At 41.4% G+C, this 19,386-nt stretch overlaps 2 protein-coding genes and 1 long non-coding RNA gene across 4 annotated transcripts in view; 1 reads left to right on the forward strand and 2 right to left on the reverse strand.

Moving 5' to 3' along the window:
• Window positions 1-659: 659 nt before the first annotated feature.
• pth4 (parathyroid hormone 4) lies at window positions 660-7,735 on the forward strand. 2 transcript variants are annotated; one of them, XM_064304702.1, is made up of 3 exons: window positions 660-2,416; window positions 3,415-3,509; window positions 6,541-7,735. In XM_064304702.1, exons 2-3 carry the CDS (start codon window positions 3,424-3,426, stop codon window positions 6,827-6,829), a joined length of 375 nt encoding a protein of 124 aa, XP_064160772.1. In that variant the 5' UTR covers window positions 660-2,416; window positions 3,415-3,423; the 3' UTR covers window positions 6,830-7,735. The 2 variants fall into 2 exon arrangements, with proteins under 2 accessions (XP_064160772.1, XP_064160773.1); XM_064304703.1 differs by lacking the exon at window positions 660-2,416 and having other exon boundaries at window positions 3,394-3,509.
• A 485-nt stretch (window positions 7,736-8,220) lies between these two features.
• apobec2a (apolipoprotein B mRNA editing enzyme, catalytic polypeptide-like 2a) lies at window positions 8,221-15,451 on the reverse strand. Its single transcript, XM_064304699.1, has 3 exons — window positions 15,043-15,451; window positions 11,275-11,805; window positions 8,221-9,425 (listed from the first exon to the last, which is right to left on the reverse strand). Exons 1-2 carry the CDS (start codon window positions 15,399-15,401, stop codon window positions 11,277-11,279), a joined length of 888 nt encoding a protein of 295 aa, XP_064160769.1. The 5' UTR covers window positions 15,402-15,451; the 3' UTR covers window positions 8,221-9,425; window positions 11,275-11,276.
• A 2,160-nt stretch (window positions 15,452-17,611) lies between these two features.
• The window catches only part of LOC135237861 (uncharacterized), a 43,418-nt gene continuing 41,643 nt past the window's right edge, over window positions 17,612-19,386 (reverse strand). The window contains exon 3 of the long non-coding RNA XR_010324949.1: window positions 17,612-19,191. This is a non-coding gene — a long non-coding RNA (uncharacterized LOC135237861). The remainder of the gene's footprint in view (window positions 19,192-19,386) is intronic.

Genomic DNA, 19,386 nt, shown 5'->3' on the forward strand with positions numbered 1-19,386 from the left:
GGTGTGTTTGGAAATGTTCTGTGAGAGAAAGTTCATTATCTGTGGGTCTGTACAATGTCAAAGGGGTGTACAAACTCATGGTTGGTATTTTTTTAAAGTGATACCTATACTCTCGGTACACACAAAATGTGAATAGCTATATATTTATGTTGAAGCTCATCATACAGCAAAATAATTTTTCCTTTTGCAATACCCTGTTTCATTTCCATTGTATATTTTTGTCCTCGTTGTGATGCAAAAACATTATGTTTAGGCTATCTAATATACTTTTTTTTATCAACAGGTCCGAGTTTCATGGTTTTGAAACCATTTCTGTCCTGTTCACTGGGTGTTCACCCTCCATCCAATTACGTCCCTAACCAATGCTTTATTTTGTAACAAAAGTATACATAAAGGGTTTGTGCAGCTACTGGAAAACTGAAAAAAGGGGGAAGACCTGTACTTTCAGCAAGAAAGAAAGGGTAATTGTTGTATAATATTAGACCAACTGCAGCAATGTTTAGAGAAAGAGAATCCTGAAAACCTAGAATTTTCACGGAACTTGTGGGGTTTGCTTGCAATGATGTAGGTGAAGAGTGGCTACTTGGAAAATTTGTACATATGAACAATTGTTTCTATGTTTTTATGAATATATGACAGGCTGTGGCTTTAGCAGAAAAGAGTTTTGTCAAATGAATAATCAGGATTAGCAATAAGCAATTATCACACAGACTATCATCATCCCACATCCTATAAACAAAAAAACATATATAGTTTGCTTTTGTTTACACTGTATTATTGTGAGGAAGCTCATAAAGTATGGGGAAATGTATGCTTTTTATGCATAATGCATGCTAAATGCATTTACTTTTCTGAAGATATGCAGATATTTTTCCGAAGTAGGACTGCAGTGAATGTTGCTTTCTCTAAAGACAACAGAGTTCCTCAATAACTCACTGCTTTGACTCAGATGTAAGTTTGAGCAAGTCATTCTTGATTGTGCTACTCTGGCTTGGAAATTTATGAAAAATAAAAATTCAGTGATTCAAATTGTATGTGCCGTAAGACATTATCATGATTTTTAATCTCCATAAGAATTTATATGGAAAAATGGTTTGTATACTGTTTTGTTCTATTAGAGCCCACACAACAAATTATGGTTGGAAATTGCAACCCATTTCACCCACCTTTAATATCAAACCAAGGGGCTACTCCACAATGAGCCCTTCTTGGTTTGCTGTTTGGTGTCCTGGAGAAGTCAGGACAGCTGGTTGCTACCCATTGGCCAATATGGTGCAGCGGAATCCTGCGTCAGTGGAGAACAACTGAAGAAAAGCAAAGCTTTTGTCCTCAGAAAGGCTGCCAACATTCCTAACTGAGGGAGTCTGTTCATAAAGGTGTTGTCAAGATAACAGCCTGCTCGCAGTTTCTAAGGGATGTTCCCTAGGACCAGGGAAACATGTCGAACCAATGCAGAGTAATTATAAGAAAGATCAAGTCATGATAGTGCCCAATAGCAGCTCTCTGAGAAAAGTATTTTAACTAGGTAAAACTGGGCAATATGTGTATCTGTGTGTGTCTATTCATATACATATTGTACATACGCACATACATACTGTACATACATATAGCTGCTTAATCAGTAGCAATAGGTGTGTTTTCTTTGTAGTTTGAATGCTTGCTTGGTTAAGATACCCCACATGTAAAATGAAGCTGTTTCTAATGTTCTGAATGGGTGAAAATGTCTCTATGTTGATCGTGGGGTTTTTGTTTTTCATTTCATTTTTCGTTGAATATCATATAATGGCATGCTCTGTTCCCCTAACATGGCTGTCAAGAAAATGTAAAATATGTGGACATGAACTCTTTTGATGTATTGTAATGGTTGTAAGCTAGAAGATAAATTCAACAATGAAACAACAATCTGGGGATGGTGGAAGACTGTGCTGAATAAGTTAATTGGCTATTATTACTCAAATCCAACTCAGATAATTCTTTGCACGACACGTGATGACAATGTTTGAATGACGCACAATTCTTAGACAATAATAATAAAGGCCTACAGAATTTGGATGAGGCATACTCTATTAATTTCAAACTAAATTGGGAGCTTTACTGACCTTGCGGTCAAATTAGCATCGATGTGAAATAACTGAACATTGACGCCTTCCGTTGACGAAGAATCCAGTTTGCCTGATAAAAAAAAGTATCCGTGAATGACAATGCCTTTTTTTGTTTGAGTTGGACTAAACGGCCTATTCGAGTTTGAAAAGCTGGTGCAATCGTATGGTTGGGTATATAAAGCAGCTGGTCACTGAACATGAATTCACTTCAGCGTACAGCAGCAGTGGGATAGCACAACTACTTGTTCACCCCAGGCCGAAGGAGGACAGTGTGAGTAGACTTCTGATGATATTGCAGAAGGTCCCCAATTAAGGTGAGTTTATTCGTTACAAAAAAAAAAAAAATTTTTTTGCATAGAAACATTTAATCTGTTTGATCTTTCATAATGCTTTTTGAATAAACAGATCTGCTTGTCAGTGAGGGGTTTTATAGAGTGTTTTGAGCCTTGCGAACTATGGCACAGACTGGAGAGCAGGGTTCGAATCACGGGGGGGATTGGGGGGGTCTGACCCCCCCTAATTAAGACTTGGACCCCCCCAAAAGAGGTAAAAACAACAGGTCGGGGGGTCGAAACATTTATATATCCTTCTTACCTGTAATCGTAAATATTACAATATATTTCCCATCAGTGGCATTGCTAGACACCAACCCTAGTGACGCCACTGATGTGAAATATATTGTATTATTTACAATTACAGGTAAGAAGAATATATAAATGCTTCAACCCACCCAACCTGTTGTTTTTACCTCTTTTGGGGGGGGGGGTCCAAGTCTTAATTAGGGGGGTCAGACCCCCCCAATCCCCCCCGTAATTCGAACCCTGCTAGAGAGGACTGTAGAGTATTTCCTTGTTGAAGTGAGATATGTTGCTTTTATGTGAGAGCACACTTGCAGCTTCAAAGGAGGCTTGAACAAAGATGGACACATGCATTAGCGTAATTCTGAGTAATGGTCAATGATGAATGTCGATGGAATCCCGGCACAAATGTTTTAACTACTTTCATATACCAATCTTTTATAACTATAATGCATGTGAAACAATTGCATTATATGATAAAGTTGGGCTACATGACAGATTTAGCAATTTGTCCATTTCTGAATAGTAGTCAAATGAAACTTCGAATGGAACCATTTCACCTTCACCATTATGTTGAAACCAAACCACAGTGGAAAGGACATCATTCTTAACATTACCTACACACAGCAGTCCTGTTCGGATGTGCCTGAACGTGGAAATAAAAACAATAAAAAGAAAACTGGCAATAAAGTGAGTGGATTGTTACAGGACTCTTTCTTTTTTTGTCTTTCAAGTCACAGACGATGCTTGTGTCACAAAAACACCTCCAGTCCACGGCTGTTATGGTCATCATTATATTTTCGTTTGCCTGGTGTCAGGAGAATGAGAGGTAAGCGCACCCCTTCCCTGCATATTAAAGACATACTTGAAAGTAGTAATTAAAATTAAAGAAGTACTTGAAATAACTATTTATGATTTATTATGTTTTATTATTACCTTAACCTTTATATAACCAGGAAAAACCTGATTGCCAAAACAGGCAGCGGCATATACAACATGGTTACAGACAGACAATATAAAACAAATGACAGACAACAAAGATTAGAGAACACAAGATAAATTTCTAAGAAATGAAAACCACAAAAAAGACAATCTCTGTAGTAAAACTAGGAAATCCATCAAGTACAGGACCACACGGAGGCAAGTATCTCTAAACATCGACAAGCTGTTGTACCTGCCTCCAAATCCCTCAACCTAGACTGAAAAAACACTGGCTCCAGGGTGCCATTTCAACATCTGGTGGATGATCTTTCCCCTCAACTCAGAGAAACATACAGACAAATGAGGGGATTCCTTTACAGAAATATGCCTGTATCTTTCTTACAGCGCCGGTGTTCTACCTATGACCGTCAGCTCGCTGCCCCTTTGTTGTGAAAGGGTATTCTGACTTGCCTTGATATCATCTTCCAGATAAACCAGGGCCATTATTTACAGCATGTTCTAATTCTGTAATTAAGGCACTGTTTCAATTATTGTTGTCCCGTAATAACGGGACAGAGCAGATGAATGCTAAGTGATGTTAACTATTGTTTCTGACTCGCCAAATGTTTAGATTCTGTAATTAGTCAGTGGCCTCAGTTAGACCCCTGCCTCACAACCCTGTTTTTGTTCACAAAAACTCGGCATCTGTGCTAGCTTATCAGAGCTCAACCGTGATTTGATTAACTAAATTGGAAATTAGCCCTGAATCGTCACTTCAGTTGCCTATTCGGGCAGTTTTACTTGTCTGGCACCTGGTTTTACCTGCCCTGGGGAACCGAATGTTATATGCATGTATATTTACTGGACACATGCCCTTAATGCACTGTTTTTGATGCAAATGGAACTATATGTCCTTGGGTGCAGGAGGCACAGTGGCATAGGCATGAATCGTAAGGCACACTCATACATGTAATTCTGATTTTTTTCTTTTCCTGTGTAAAAAAAAAAAATGACACAACTCATAGATAATCTGAATATTAAGGAATGCATCTGACAAGAACAGAGAGTAACTGCTAAGACAGTAAATATGGCTCTCAGAAATCGACTCATTAATATTGACCGTATGGCGCCCTCTAGTGGACTAATATATAAAATTGCACGCAGATGTCTGCCGCAACCAGAGACTGTAAAAAATATGGACAAAGCTACTGTGACGTCACCAATTGCCTCTCCGTGGGTCTGTAAAACACGTTTTGAAGCTCAATGGCGGGCGCGGCCATGTTCTCGATTTGGAGCCAAAACCATAGAGTTAAGCGGTCTTGTGATTTTTACAATGTGATTGACAGTCCGGTGCGGAAAAATCCCATCAACCTGAACGAACGATTGCAGAACGAACTTGAGGCTAGCTGACTGTCTGCCGTTATGTTTTAAAATATATGATCAAATGTTTACGGAGTTTAATTACCATCCATGACTGTACTGTGTCATGTAATCACGTTATATGTATGACATTAATAATACAATTATGTTCAGTTATCTTCAATTTATGTTTCTCGGCAAAACGAATATGCTTAGCTAGCATATCAGCTTGCCAGTGAGCTAGGTAAGCTATCCGTGGTTAGCTCACGCATTAGCAATATGAACTACAGAGGAAGAACATCGACTGCACTGATGGTCAATCAATCAGAGATGTGCAGACTACTGGTGATTTGACTAGGCTGATTTTCATATAACTGTCTGGTAGACCTGCTGTTAACCAAGCAAGTTATCGTCGTAGGTTTTCGCCACAGTCAGTTAATGAGCTATTAACTGCTACTACTCCATCGCCGTTTGTGGTGTTTACTTGCTGGGTGACGCTAGCTGACCGATCGTTCGCAAGTCACTTTTTACCGAATAAAAATTAACACTGTCAGCGGTGATTAACAAATCTACCAAGTATTTTAAGAACTGATCTACAGGCGTGTAAATATGACAACGCACTTTGAAGAGCAAGTTTTCCACCTGTTGAATAAAGACAAAAATAATGTACATTGAATTTCTAATTATTATTTTCTTGCTAGCTTCTAGCTTTGTCACATTCGTGCAGCATAGCCCAGGTAGACATTTACGGAATGTACACGACTGAAAAGCCGTCAAACACGTTTGACAGATGGAATATTTGCCGGTTAGGGTTAGCTAGCTAGTCAAATGGCTTGGTAGCCGAAGTTGCGAACTGTTTTAGCATAGGCTACTGGACTACCACATATAGCAAATAAGCGTTAGCTGATTACGGTTTCTGCCAACTAATTATTTGGTTAAGTGGGCTAAAGGAAATAGTAAAAATAACTCGGCTACCGCAAAACTTCAGAGGAGGATTATTTTATGGTCGTCTAGTGCAGCTGTAAATAGCACACGCTATAATGAAACCACTACAAAATGGGATGCCTGCATTTTCTGACTTCGCACAGGTGGACCGTGGTCGGAGCCGCAATGTCAAGGCCAAGAGACGCCACCTCCCACCCAGTGACCACAGATTGTAGCCCCTACTGTAGCTCAGTCCTCCGCAGTAATCCGGAAGTGACGCAAGCTGTACCTCATTGGTCCAAAACAAATATTGGCACTGTGCCCAAATGACGCAATAAATCATGAAATCGACCCATGGACAGTCATAAGACGAATAAAATACATCTATTATGACTATTTGTTCTTGTGAGAAAAAATTATTGACTTTGTATTTTGATCGCATTTGTACCGTAGACTTACATGGAAACCGGATATGAAAACACCTATACTGGAGCCATCCGTAGTGGCGCTAGTGAGCAACCAGGAACTACAACACCAGGAAATGAGCTTCAAAAACGAAGTCTGGTTTTGGCCGCTTGGCCGCAACCCAATAGCTAGAGTTCAGTGTGTAATTGTACACGACTCCAATGTAAACTTTTCCCGTTTCTATTGGGCAGGCGGGCCGTGACAGAACACCAGCTGATGCACGACCGCGGTCGGGCCATGCAGAGCCTGAAGAGACTCATGTGGCTGTCCAACACCATGGAAGGGCTGCACACAGCCCAGGCCAGGACCCCCGAGCTGGATTCTGACCCCCCCACGGACTGCAGGGCCCAGGCCACACAGGAGGTCCTGTCCCAGCTGGAGAGGGGGGCCAAAAGCAGCACCCTGGGAAGCCTGCTGCAAGTGCTGTGGTGCTCTGTCCGCAAACCCCACCTCACCGGCCTCCCCGCGAGCGAGAAATAGCCCCGGGGGAGAAACGTCGCCGCCTCCTCGTCGATCAGAACTGTACAGCAGAGCATGGGCTGTATTGGTTCTCACTCCCCTGAAATTAAAATGCTTTGTCTCTCATCCCATCCTTCTTGTAATGGGGATTTCGAATAACTTATTAAGTATAACTTAATTGTTGGGTTTAACATACCCCTGAAGTAAGTGGTGGTTTGTGAACTTGGATGGAGTTGGATGAGACCTTACCTGTAAATTGATCATCAGTCTCAATCTGCTTCAGTATTTTTTTTTTTTTTTTGGCTTGATGAACATGTGTGCCAGGTGTCTGCATAGTTAATGCATAATTACATTTCTCTTCGGACAAATTTCGATGTCTCACGTTGTGCTGTCTTCTTTCTTCATGTCAGGTGAGAGAACTGAAATTATATTGAGTTCAATTTAGTCAAATCAATTTGATGAAAGTTAAGAGTAGCCTATACTTCGAATAAGATATGTAACTGTGTACTGCACCACCTTTCTGTGCAATGTGCAGTAAAGGCTAGTGAATATATTGAGATATGTAATATATGGCTTAATGTTATAGCCTTTTGATATTTTTGAGTACTTATTACGGTTACTTTTGAGTACTTATTAAATCACGCTGTTTATATAATTGTTTTAGAACCCCACAGCAGGCATAATAATTATTAATGGCATCTGTTCAGCAATCTAAAAATCTTTATTTATTGTTTTAGTTTATTGTCACTGAAGAGTATAATTCTTATGAAATGATTATGAAGTAAATTTCTCTGCAGCATTTCATTTTGTGAGGTTATTTTGAGGTGGGTTATAGTCTTTTCTTGCCACTCTGCTTTCTCATTGGCTGCTGAAAGTCTTACCTGGGATGCAAAGAAAGTCTGGATGCATATGTGGGTTGTTATGGAATCTGAAACCAAATAAAAATCCTCTTTTCATTTTATTATTGTAAAATAATTTACCCTTGTGGAATGTTTCCTCCTTTCCCCATAATCTCTATGGGAAATATTATTTTGAATGTTACATGCCAGCCAAGAAACACATAATTGACTATTGCAATAAATGGAAAGGAAGAACATCCATCCATTTGGTGAATGAATGAATGAATTAATGAATGAATGAAAGAGTGCTATTGAGACAACATATAAGTAAATGAGTTCCTAAGAGTATGTTGACACACAAAAACAAACAAAGAGAGAAAGAGAGAGAGAAAGCAAACAGAACCTTCAGAGAAAGGTGAAGGTCCCTACAGGTATCTCTCAATTGTTATTACACTTTAATGATGTCTCTAATGAGTTGGTAGCAGCCACTATACAAGTTCACTGACCTGAACAAAAGCCATTGGGATAAAATAAATATGTAACAAGAACAAATCAGTGGAGTCCACATATTCATTTTCGTTTATATTTGGGAAAGCATTTATTAAATTGCTATTGCCAGTAACCTACACCACGAAATCCTAGGCACAATCCTAAGGAGCTTGTGTCATTTGGCACTTTTAATGTACAATATTTCATTAACAAATGATTCAGTACAAGTTTTTTAAAGCTGCTATTAGCATGATTTTAATCTTTGTTTGCACTTTATGTCTAAAATTATTAATTAAATATTTGTATACATTTATAGAACAGGTTTGTAGAATAACATGAACATCTCAGCTTCTTGGTTTGCTTTAGTGCATTATGACTTTAATTGCACAATAAAACATGTTGTAAACAAAAGATAAACTGCAAGAAAAGCTAACTGTAGTCATCACTAACAGTAGACTAAATACTCAGTACGAACATTTTCAGGAGAACCTTCTTACTAAAGTTGCATGAAAACAAACATAGATGTGTTTCATGAAAATTATTTGAAATTATGTCCCATACAACATGATAGTTCATCCCCAACATGTTTTAAACTGTACCAAATGGGATTTTTTTTCCTCTAATAAAATGTTTGATTCTTTAATTAATGAATATATCAAAATATAAAAAATCTAAAACCTAAATATCTGAATATCATTTTTAAACCTAAGGGCATACTCGGTATGAATTTCAAGACGGTAAGGCTTTTTTTTAAGATATAAAAAACAACAACAATGTCATGAGATTAGATAAGATTTGTCCTCCAATAATTAATTTACAGAACTATTTTTTTTTTATTGGTGTTGAAAAGGATAGCACTGGTGCTTAAGCAAAGGGAGTACATGCTTGAGAAAAGCTGGTGAAACAGTTGATGGACATTTCTTAATGTGAGCGCAGCATTCGTTTTTGGACCAGGTGTCATGGTAACATCTCAGATTGTTTTGACAGAGGGTCCCCTGAGTGCTGAAGGGCAGCTTGGAGATAAATTTTCGGGCCCAGCTCTGGGGTTAAAAACAGCCCCTTGTAGGGACTTTAAATTTTGCCTTTGAGAGAAGGGAATAGAGTGTAGCTCCATAGCATCCAATATAGTGGGTTTTTTTTTATAAGAGGAAAGGCTTTGTTTCTATAGCAGGGTGAAAGAGGGAGACTTTTTGTAGGGCCAGGAAGGACACATATACTCAGGTCTTAAAGCAGATGCAGAATGCCCGGAAGCAGGAGCTTGTATGTGCGCTTTCATCCAGCAGCAGGCCCTGATGAAGAAAGGAAGACGAGAGACAGAAATGAGGGAGGAGCAAAGGGGGGTTGGGGGGTGGAAAATCCAGGGGTAAAGAAAGTAAAAGTCCTGCCATGTCTTTCTCCATGAACTGATTTCACTAATTACTTCTGCATCCTGACAGATGAGTTGTGCTAATTAGCAAATCCAGGTGATTAGAACAACAAAATCATGGGGAGTACTTTTACATCCTGGAGCTGGATTTTGCACCTCTGAAGAACACCTATACTACATTCATAAGAGCGATTCTGGGGGCAGTATGCCCAAGTGAAACTCAGCATTTTTCCATTATTGCTTTCATTGCACCATATTCCCTTGCCATCACAGTAAGCCACCCCCCCCCTCAAAAAAAAAACCCATGCATTTCATGAATGTGTTTAGAGGGCACTAATGAGGACACTACTAATAGCAGAGAAAATCCCCATGGGTAGATTTTGTTTCCACTAATTGCTTGAGATGTTCAGGTTGACCCTTCAGGAAACAGAGCTCCCCAGGACATTCTCATATTCTCCTGTCATAAAACACCAAGGCCTCAATTATCCTGTAACACATTATAAGAACTGTCAGATGTGATAATGTGGGTACTGCCAAAATTATTCATTAATGAGGAAATATATTACATTCTGACAGCATCCTGCTTTAAGCATTTATATATCACTCTCCATCAAAATTGAAAAAATTGATAATGCATATGCATTGCCCTCATATTAGTTACCAGTGTCATTTCCCTTTAAGCGTGAATCACACTCGAAAGCCATAAGGCTGAAGTCTCGTATGGCTTAATTAGCTCAAGGGAAAGTTCCCCCAATGCCATTTCCTATTACAAGACTATAAGTCAGAGGTACAGGGAGACTGTAATGCTGCTCACTCTGCCACCTGCTGCTGCTCTTTCAGGCTCCTTCAGCTCCTTGAGTCCCTAAAGCAGACAGTCGCTCATCGAGAGGAAACCTTATATATCTGATCCTGATGATAGATGAGGCTTATTGTCCGGATTCTCTCATTCATATAATTAGGCACGGTCTTAGCATGCGGCTAGCAGTGAACAGCGTGCTCAGTGACGCAGAGCTGATTTTGTGCTGATTTTTAAAGTGTGGTAAAGAAAAAGGGGTAATGTGAACATCAGTGTATGTTTAAAACTAGAACGCGGTTGTATGCCTCCGCCAACCAGTAGCCATTTTGGATATAAAATGTCATCACTTCATCATTTTATCGTAGTGGACATTTGTGTGAAACAAATTCATAATTCATAATGAATTCTTGAGTTATGGCCAAAAACATGTTTTGTGCGGTCATAGTGACCTTGACCTTTGACCACTAAAATCTAATCAGTTCATCCCTGAGTCCAAGTGGACGTTTGTGCCAAATTTGAAGAAATTCCCTCAAGGCGTTCCTGAGATATCGCGTTCACGAGAATTCGGATGGACCGATGGACGGACGGACAACCTGAAAACATAATGCCTCCTGCCACGACTGTGCCGTCGTGAAGGCATAAAAATCATTATGCATATTTCAATATTTGTATGGGCTATTGGTAGATTGCATAGTGCAGCTTAATTATACTGCACTCTGATGTTCACCACGCTTGTTTAAATCCAGAACATTATGCACAGTAAAATATCTGGTGTTACTCAGAGTTAATTCAACTCTAACACAGTACATATGAGTCCAATAGGGACCATATGTACTCTGTAAGAGTTGATTGAACACTGATTAACCTACCAATAGCCCATACAAATTTAACACAACAGTTTAATTGTGTGTGGGAGGTGGCTGATGTGGCAAGGGTGGAAGAGGGGGAGGGGTTGGGTCTCTGTGACGTCACTCACTGTTACTGCAGCATGTCGGCTAGCTTCTCCTGGTAGTAGTCGTAGTTATCCTTGCAGTCCTCCCAGGGTTCAAACTTCTGATCCTCGTGGTCCACGAAGGTTTCCCAGGTGTAGGTAAAGTCCGTGGGCTTCATCATGCGCAGCTTGCAGCCGGCGGCGGCCAGCGCCTTCAGGCCCGCCTGCGCCTCGGGCTCCTCCCACATGAAGATGCGGGCGGAGAAGATGGTGAGGCGCAGGGTCTGGCGTGCCCGCAGGACCTCCGCCAGCTTGACGGCGCAGGCCGGGCAGGGGCTGGACGAGACGTACCAGGTGACGGTGTAGCGCTGCGCCGGGTCGTACTCGGGCAGCACCAGGTGGAAGAAGGCCTCCTCGGCGTGCGTGCCCGAGTGCTCGTCCTCCAGGTAGCCCCGCCTGACCTCGCCCTCGCGCGCCTGCGAGTCCACCAGGAAGCACAGGAAGGTCTTGTTTCGGCCCGAGGAATACTCCACGTTCTTAAACTGGAACTTGAAGGAGAAGGGGTCTATCCGTTCTCTGAAAAAACAAAGGGAACAGATGTCAGGCCAACTAAATCAACTAACAAGTCAGTTAGTCATTTGATTTAAAAAAATAATTTTTTAAAATCGTGATTTTAGTTTTGTCCTTAGGTCTTAAATGTTTTTTTTTATATCCTTCAATCACCCTGTTTTTTTTGTCTTTTCATGTACAGCACATTGAGTTGCACCCGCTGTCGGAAATGTACTTTATAAATAAAGTTTGATTGATTGATTGATTGATTGATCTTTTTGTGTAGAGCCATTTGCAGTCAGATAGTCACATGCCACTTGACAGTGACTGTTTCTTGGATGTAATAAAAAAACCCTGAACAATTCAATTTGAATCAATATGAATACCGCTTGATATGAGACCGCTTGAAAATGCACATAATTTTTATACCGTACCCACATACTTATAAAACAAAGTGCCCCTTTCATACATGCTATGTATCCACAAATAATAAATAGATAACAAATCACCTCTAAATCAAGAAAATTTAGGACATGAGGATTAAACAAACCTCATCATTTAATATACAATTTTTTTTATGCCTCTACAACTTTGAAAAGCAGCCAACGTCAATGCTATAGCAACAACATTCTCACAAAGTTCAGTTTCAGCTGTGGAATTAAGCCTTTGTGAAGACAGTCAGAATGTTTTTTATGCATATTGAATTAGGTTCTGATTCAATCCCCAATGCCCTCTCAGGCATTATGATGCTGGATATCAAGTCTCTGACTTCAGTGACTTGATATCCAGCCCCACAACACTAACACAGGAAACCATGGTGAATCAAAACAAAGGGTCATCACAACCTTATTCCAATGTGTTGTGACAACCGCTTCAAAATAAAAGCTTGCAGTGATAAAAAAAAAGTTTAAGCATTACAATCGAGATGCCATGTTCAAAGATAGCACTCCAAAAAATAGCACTCAGCCTGGAGATAAAGATCCATCTCTGTTGGGGGTGCACTGTTTTTGGATCTGACACTTTGACATTATGATGGGGGATGGGGAGTGGGGGGGCGGGGGAATGACCAGCACTGCAACTCTGGGCTAAATATGGCCTGCTATCCAGCCCTGCCTGGTATGTCAAATCTTTATTATTAGGACCCTGACTTCACGACCCAATTTCTTTTTTGGCCGTTGTTGCGATTTAGCTGTCAGCGGGCATTGTATCGTTCCCTTAATACTCCCAGCGGAATGTTCAGGGAATTCTGGGATTGCCTCTGTGATCAACCACTCTCGACAGAGACAGTCTGTCTGTGCTCTGCTCTGCCGTCGGAATACTGGCCGTCCAATCCAGGATGATTAAATTAGGCTCTTTTGATTCTACACAATGATAAGAAATTAACCAATTACTTTGATCAAAGGACCAAAGGACAGGATGGCCTATGTTTGCTATCATACAGAAATACCAAATCTGAAGAACAATAAACACACGTCAGGGAAGGGGGAGGGAGCAGGGGTTGGGGGAAGGGGTCAGACCCCTACGTCCACTTGATTTAAAAAAAACCACCAACATACAAACATAGCAACTACCTGCTGACCCTGAACAAGAAAACAATACTGAGTCTTGAATTTTGCAGGGCTTGATAAAATGTCTTTATTATGGAGAAGGCCATTTAACTGGATCATTAAAAACACATATGGACCTTATGTGTTCATTGGAAAATATAGTAGCATATAGGAAACCATTTTAAATGAAACACAATTAAATATTATATATCTAAGCAAATAAAGCAATCATTTCAATTTTCAATGTCATAAAATAAATTTCACACAAACTTTAATTTGATTTATAATTTACAATGAAATAAAGCCTTTATATTGAAAACAGAGCTGCAAATACGTATTGATTGAACATCCAAACAACAAAATTATTCTCTGAAATGAAAGAGTTCACCTCTAGATCTATCATTCCAATTCAGCATAAAATTCAAGTTCTTGTTTATTAAGTAAGATGTTTATTCATTTTTTGTCATGTTTGTCTCCTCTTTGGATCCAATGCTTCCAGAGCTCACACAGCATACAGAGAATGCAATGCTCAATGTCTGGATAAATATAATATAAAGGAGGTTTTGCCCTTTGTTTAAAAAAGAAATAAATTCTCAAAGGCACATCCTTTTGAGAATGAAAATGGTTCATGCACAGTGATCAATACAATAGCACCAGAGCAAGGTGTGCAAAAAAAATGATGGCAAGACATACACTTTTATTTAGATTATGGAGACAAACGGGTTGCACATTATAAGAAAGACAATCCAAAACCTTTCGTAAGACACTGAAGTTTACCATTTCACCTGTACATTTAGCTTCCAAGCGTAAATGATCTTATAACTGGACAATGTGAGTAGATGCTAAACATTATCAAGAAATTAAATTATACAAATTAATTAGACACGATCCCTTTGATGAAAAAAAATACAAGTAATAATCTTGGACACAAAGCCCTGTTGGCATTTAAACCCTAACTGCCCCGACCGACCGACCAAAATGTCCGAAAAGCCTGCGCGTACATGCAAATGGCAGCTTTGGGAAATAAAGCAAGACCAGCAGCTTCAGCATGATGCTAGCTGCAACTAACTGCCATTTTTCTTTGTCCAATCAGCTGTCATGCTATAAATGAACTATTTACAGTTTGGCACGACTGTTATAATTATTAAAACGACAGTCATACAGTTATAATTAGCAGTGTTTTTAAAAAATAATTTTACAACAAATAGTTAGTCCGCTGCACACAGTTACCTAGACAATAAACCTACAGTGGTGGTGCCATACATGTTACATCTTAGGCTACTACCTTCTATCCCGTAACTACTACAGTCAAGCAAACAAACACCTCTATAGCTCATCTGTTTTTAAACTTCACTACTATTGCTGCAAGTACTGCCACAATTCTTCATAATTCTTTCACAAATTCTCTCCTGTGTTTTTCTGTTGAGCCCCAGTGGTAGACGAAGTACTCATAAATCCGAGGAGCTCATGACTCATGACAAAGGTAGCCATTGGCCATGATTCCATCTTTCTGGCTCTCTAATGTCTCTCTCACTATAATGCCACCATTACTACAACTACCACTAGCACTATGACCACTAATATTACCAGTACCTCTATTAATATAGAACTGCCGATATTACTACCTCTTCGCACTGTCTTCCGCTTCTAAAGTTATTTTGTGTGCTGTGGTACTGAGTGTGGGTGGGATATTTCGTGAGAGAGAGCGTACACCTACCCCTCAATGATCTCCAAGGGAGGCAGCTCAATGGGCTGGAACTGGAACTCTCCATCATCGCCAGTGGCTGCTGCCCCCTCCGGGGTCGCCCCATTCTCCCCCGGCTTGTCCCCCGGCTTGTCCACCGGCTTGTCCCCCGGCTTCGCCCCCTCCGCCTGCACCGGCTGCTGCTGCTGCTGCTGCTTCTGCTGCTGCTCCTCTGCCTTCTCTTTCTCCTTTCCTTTCTCTTTCTCCTTTCCCTTCTCTTTCTCCTTTCCCTTCTCTTTCTCCGGAACGTTCTCTGGTTTGGCTTCCGCCTTCTTCTCCTTCTTCCTCAGCGGTGCTCGGCCCGGGCCCTTGCTGTCCTTCCTGTCTGCCATGACTGGCCTGGGAAGCTGCCTGCGTCTGTCTGTCGGTGGGGGGGGGGCGGGGGGGGGGGGGAGGGTGGCGGGTGGCGGGCAGGCGGGCAGGCGCGGGTGGGGGGGGGGATCGAGCCGAGACGGGACGCGGAGATAGAAGGGCGGACAGGACACGGGGGGGGGGGGCACGGACTGAGAGAGCAGGGACAGCAAGCAGGTGTCACTGACCAATGGCAGCTGCTGCACTCGCTCCAGACCGGGCTATTAAAAGAACCGGGAGAAAGGCAAGGGGAGGGGAGACAGTTGATTGATAAGTGATACTGTGTGAGGGCCTCCTTTTGAGCAAAAGCAGGTCAAGACTTCCTTTGCCACTTGTCACTGCCACTGTGGGACACAAAGGTTCAACCACTGTCACTGACACAAAGGTTAATTCCACACATGGTTGATGGTATACTGTCCTGATGACCTGAACAGGCCGTAAGGTTGATGCTGTATATGCACAGCGATATTGGCAGGCTGTGTGTTTAAGTGTATGAGAGCGTGAGAGTGTGTGACTTGGATCATGTTGCATACGTTTGAGCCTGTCACTCTGGCCGTTCTAATTCCAGCTAATCTCCTGCTGGATCTTGTAAGTGTTTTTACTGTAACGTTGCTGTGTGGGGCTCATGGGATTGAAATGTTCTCATAGCAACGTGTAAGTGTCAGGGCACCAGCTGTACCGTCCTAAAATTCAGCCGCATGAAGTACAGAACACTTTTGAGAAGCTTGAAATGAAAACATATATTGGCAAAAGTTTTAATTATACGAAGTTACCATTCATGTAAAATTAACGGCTTTATTTGGTTTACTGGCTTGAGCTAGTTTTGACTGGCACTGTTTTTATCGGTGAGTAAGAGCTGGGCTGAATTTAAATTATAAACATTTTATCTTTACCGAGTTCAGTATCATTCTTTGTCTTGGCAGCTATTTAGTGTATGGCAAGGTACTTCCTTCAGAGCAGTCTGATTACTCTTGCTTCACTTATTTGACCATTTTATTAGCCCAAATAGGTGACTGACATGACCTTTTCCATGTTCAGGGTTCACTGTCCACAAGGAGGCAGTAATGCCATTTGTTTGCGAAAAGTCATTTGCTTGTGGAAATACAGGTGGGCTGTTGTCAGTAAATTTCTGCAGCAGTTTTGAACAAGAGAAACAGGAGTTCTACCCTAAGGGGCATACCTGCACCTTTCCCAATATTGCAAACGGGCCTTTTCTGTGTGGGTGTGAATGGTTTAGTGGTAACGGAGGAGAAATTAGTCAATCCAAAATGGGAAAGAAGGGGGCAGGGGATGGCTCCAGCTTTCATAATGATGGTTACAGTGAAGCAATGCTTTATTTCACCTTTATGTCAAGTGAACAAAAGCTGAAACCAGCAGTTCAACTCATGAAGCACACCAACACAGCAGAGAAAGAATTTCCATTATCTCATAAGGACGTTATATTTATGCTACTAAGAGCTTTGAAAATGTTGATGTTATGTATTAATATATAATTACATAACAGTACACAGAAACCATATTGTATTAGGAATTTTTATTGCCATTACAGCTAATAATGGTCATGCCATGATACTGGCTATTGTATACGATCTTATTCAACGGCTGCACATGGCTTTAAAATCAGAAATGATAAATTACTTTAATCTTTCGGTTTCACTAGCCTCTTTTAGTCGAGTGTAAATATTTTTTGTCAAAATGAACATTGATACTGTCTCTTTGATGCTGTTCTTTTTAAAAAAAAAAAAAACCTCAAGTTCCCCCCTGGGAAAAATTAAGTGATTCTATTCCATTCTCCGTCACAAAACAGGTAATAAGTCAACTAACAAAGTTTAAAAGAGTGACGCAGAAGACCCGACTAAACCATGAAAAAAAAGAGAAAAGAAAATGGTTCCAGCTTGCGTCAGGTGGTCCCGAATCCGCGGTGACCTCAACTGTCGCGGTTCAGGCTCGGTCGCATGACATCACCGGCCGAAGCTCAACTAGCTGGGCCGGAGGAATTCGAGAGTCGGGACGACCTCGGAGCCGCGAACGCAGGAAACCCCCCCCCCCCCCCGATCTGTTTTCTCCACAGTCCCCCGCATTACTGCCGTGACCTCTGCCGCTGCCCAGGGCCCAGACGCCGGCACAGACTAATAAGGGTAGTCCCTCGGTCACACATCGGTAAATGGTTAACTCGCGTGGCCCCCTTGGCGGGATTGAGATACCGCTGAAGCCGCCGCTTAATTTTTAACAGATATTGGACACTCTCAGTGGGAGACCGGTTCCAGGATCTGAGCCATAAACCTTGTCTGTGTGTGTGTGTGTGTGTGTGTGTGTGACCAATGCAGTCAAGTCAACAGCCTTGATTTAGCCAATCAGCATTCGGACCTGGCTTAGGGTTCCTGCGCGCGATTTATTATTCTGGGTGTGGCCATCTGAACTGACCACTTTGCCCAGGACAGGGGAATCCAGCCTTGACAAAGACACCACCAGAAACAATGGAAGCCATTTTTGCAGCCTATTAATCATTAGCAGTAAAAGACATCAGACATTCAGTCAAATCAATTCTATTTGTATAGCACTTTAAAAAAAAAAAAAGATTTTTACAAAAGGCGTTGTCACAAAGCAGCTTTTCTGAGAACCCTTTTCCTCTACGGGAATTGAGACAAATATTGTGTACAGTATATTTACCTTCTATTTATCTATCTGTAAGGTTGCCCTTTGATGTTGATGTTGGCTGTGAAATGCTAAAAATAGTGATTGAACCAAAATGGATGGAGCTGCTTTTTATTTCCTTTGACTTAAACCTATCATTGTGCCATTTGAGTGATCCCAGTACTCTACCAATCATATGGCCTATGGCACATCATTTCGCCCATCACTTATCAAAGGCAGTCCTTTGGATACTGGCGAAAAGAAATAAGGGGATTTGAATAATTTTCTTTCCAGTTCAGTCTAAATGACCTTATGCCTTTTTATGCTGAAAGAAAAAAATAAAGGGGAAAAACAGAGTTCCACAAAATATATGAAATGCTGCACGTGGAATCCTTGTTCAGCCTTACAATATTCCATTCTTAGTCTATTAAGACAGACTTCTTCAACAAAAACATGGATGCCTGACATGCATTGCCACTCACTGTTTCCAATACATTTGTCACCCTTTTTTGATTAGTCACACCTGTCATATCTAAGGATTTGCCACCCTTAGACGCGTGATTGTCACGTGATTGACCTACTTCGTGTGTTTACGGAGATACATATGACATAGTCACTTCACTGGAAGTCTTTAATAAATTATTCTTCCACTCAGCCAGTGGGAGTGTCAGATGTTTTCTGCATATCAACTGGACCTACTTGATTTTCACCTCCTTGACTGTAATCATATATCTGACAGCCCAAATGAAGCCGTACAGGAAGTGCATCCTGTCATGCAGCCCTACCCCTTTTACTGTAATGTAACATAATCACTTTACCACATGCGTTTATGACCCCGGCGTTGAAAGATGGCCATATCAGCAGCCCAGAGGGGGGGGGGAAACCCAGGAAGATGAAGCTAAGGAGGAGGAGGAGGATAAGGATGAAGAGGGGTACAGGGGAACAGCAGAGGCAAAGTGGTGTAATTTTTGTGTGCTGAGGGGGACGAGAGCAGCATGACTCGTCTGGAACCTGCCCGTCCACATTCCGCGCCTCTCCGCTTTCCATTCGCCTGCCCACGCAACAGTGGAAAGGTGTAGGCGGGGCGGGGGGGAGCCGGGGTTGTGAAACTCTGGATAGGCCTCTGTAAAACAGGTCCTGAAGGCACAGAGACACAAAAGGGTCACCTTCTGTTCAGGGCTGTGTTTTGGGTTTGAGTGATGGGGGATGAGGGGGGGAACGGGGGGGCGGGACTTTCAGGAAACGAGTGTTTACACTGCGCAAGGAGGAGCGCGATGTTGTGCCATCGCATGACGCTGACGAGTCCCCGTAACGCAGCGCGTTTTTGAGAAA

Source organism: Anguilla rostrata, chromosome 13 (genome assembly GCF_018555375.3).
Source record: "Anguilla rostrata isolate EN2019 chromosome 13, ASM1855537v3, whole genome shotgun sequence".
In the NCBI taxonomy this organism is placed as follows: Eukaryota; Metazoa; Chordata; class Actinopteri; order Anguilliformes; family Anguillidae; genus Anguilla; species Anguilla rostrata.

Coding starts and splice junctions, on each gene's coding strand:
- pth4 (XM_064304702.1), top strand. CDS start 3,424: ATGCTTGTGTCACAAAAACACCTCCAGTCCACGGCTGTTATGGTCATC. Junction 3,510..6,540: donor TGGTGTCAGGAGAATGAGAG/GTAAGCGCACCC, acceptor TCTATTGGGCAG/GCGGGCCGTGACAGAACACC.
- apobec2a (XM_064304699.1), bottom strand. CDS start 15,401: ATGGCAGACAGGAAGGACAGCAAGGGCCCGGGCCGAGCACCGCTGAGG. Junction 11,806..15,042: donor CCCTTGGAGATCATTGAGGG/GTAGGTGTACGC, acceptor TTGTTTTTTCAG/AGAACGGATAGACCCCTTCT.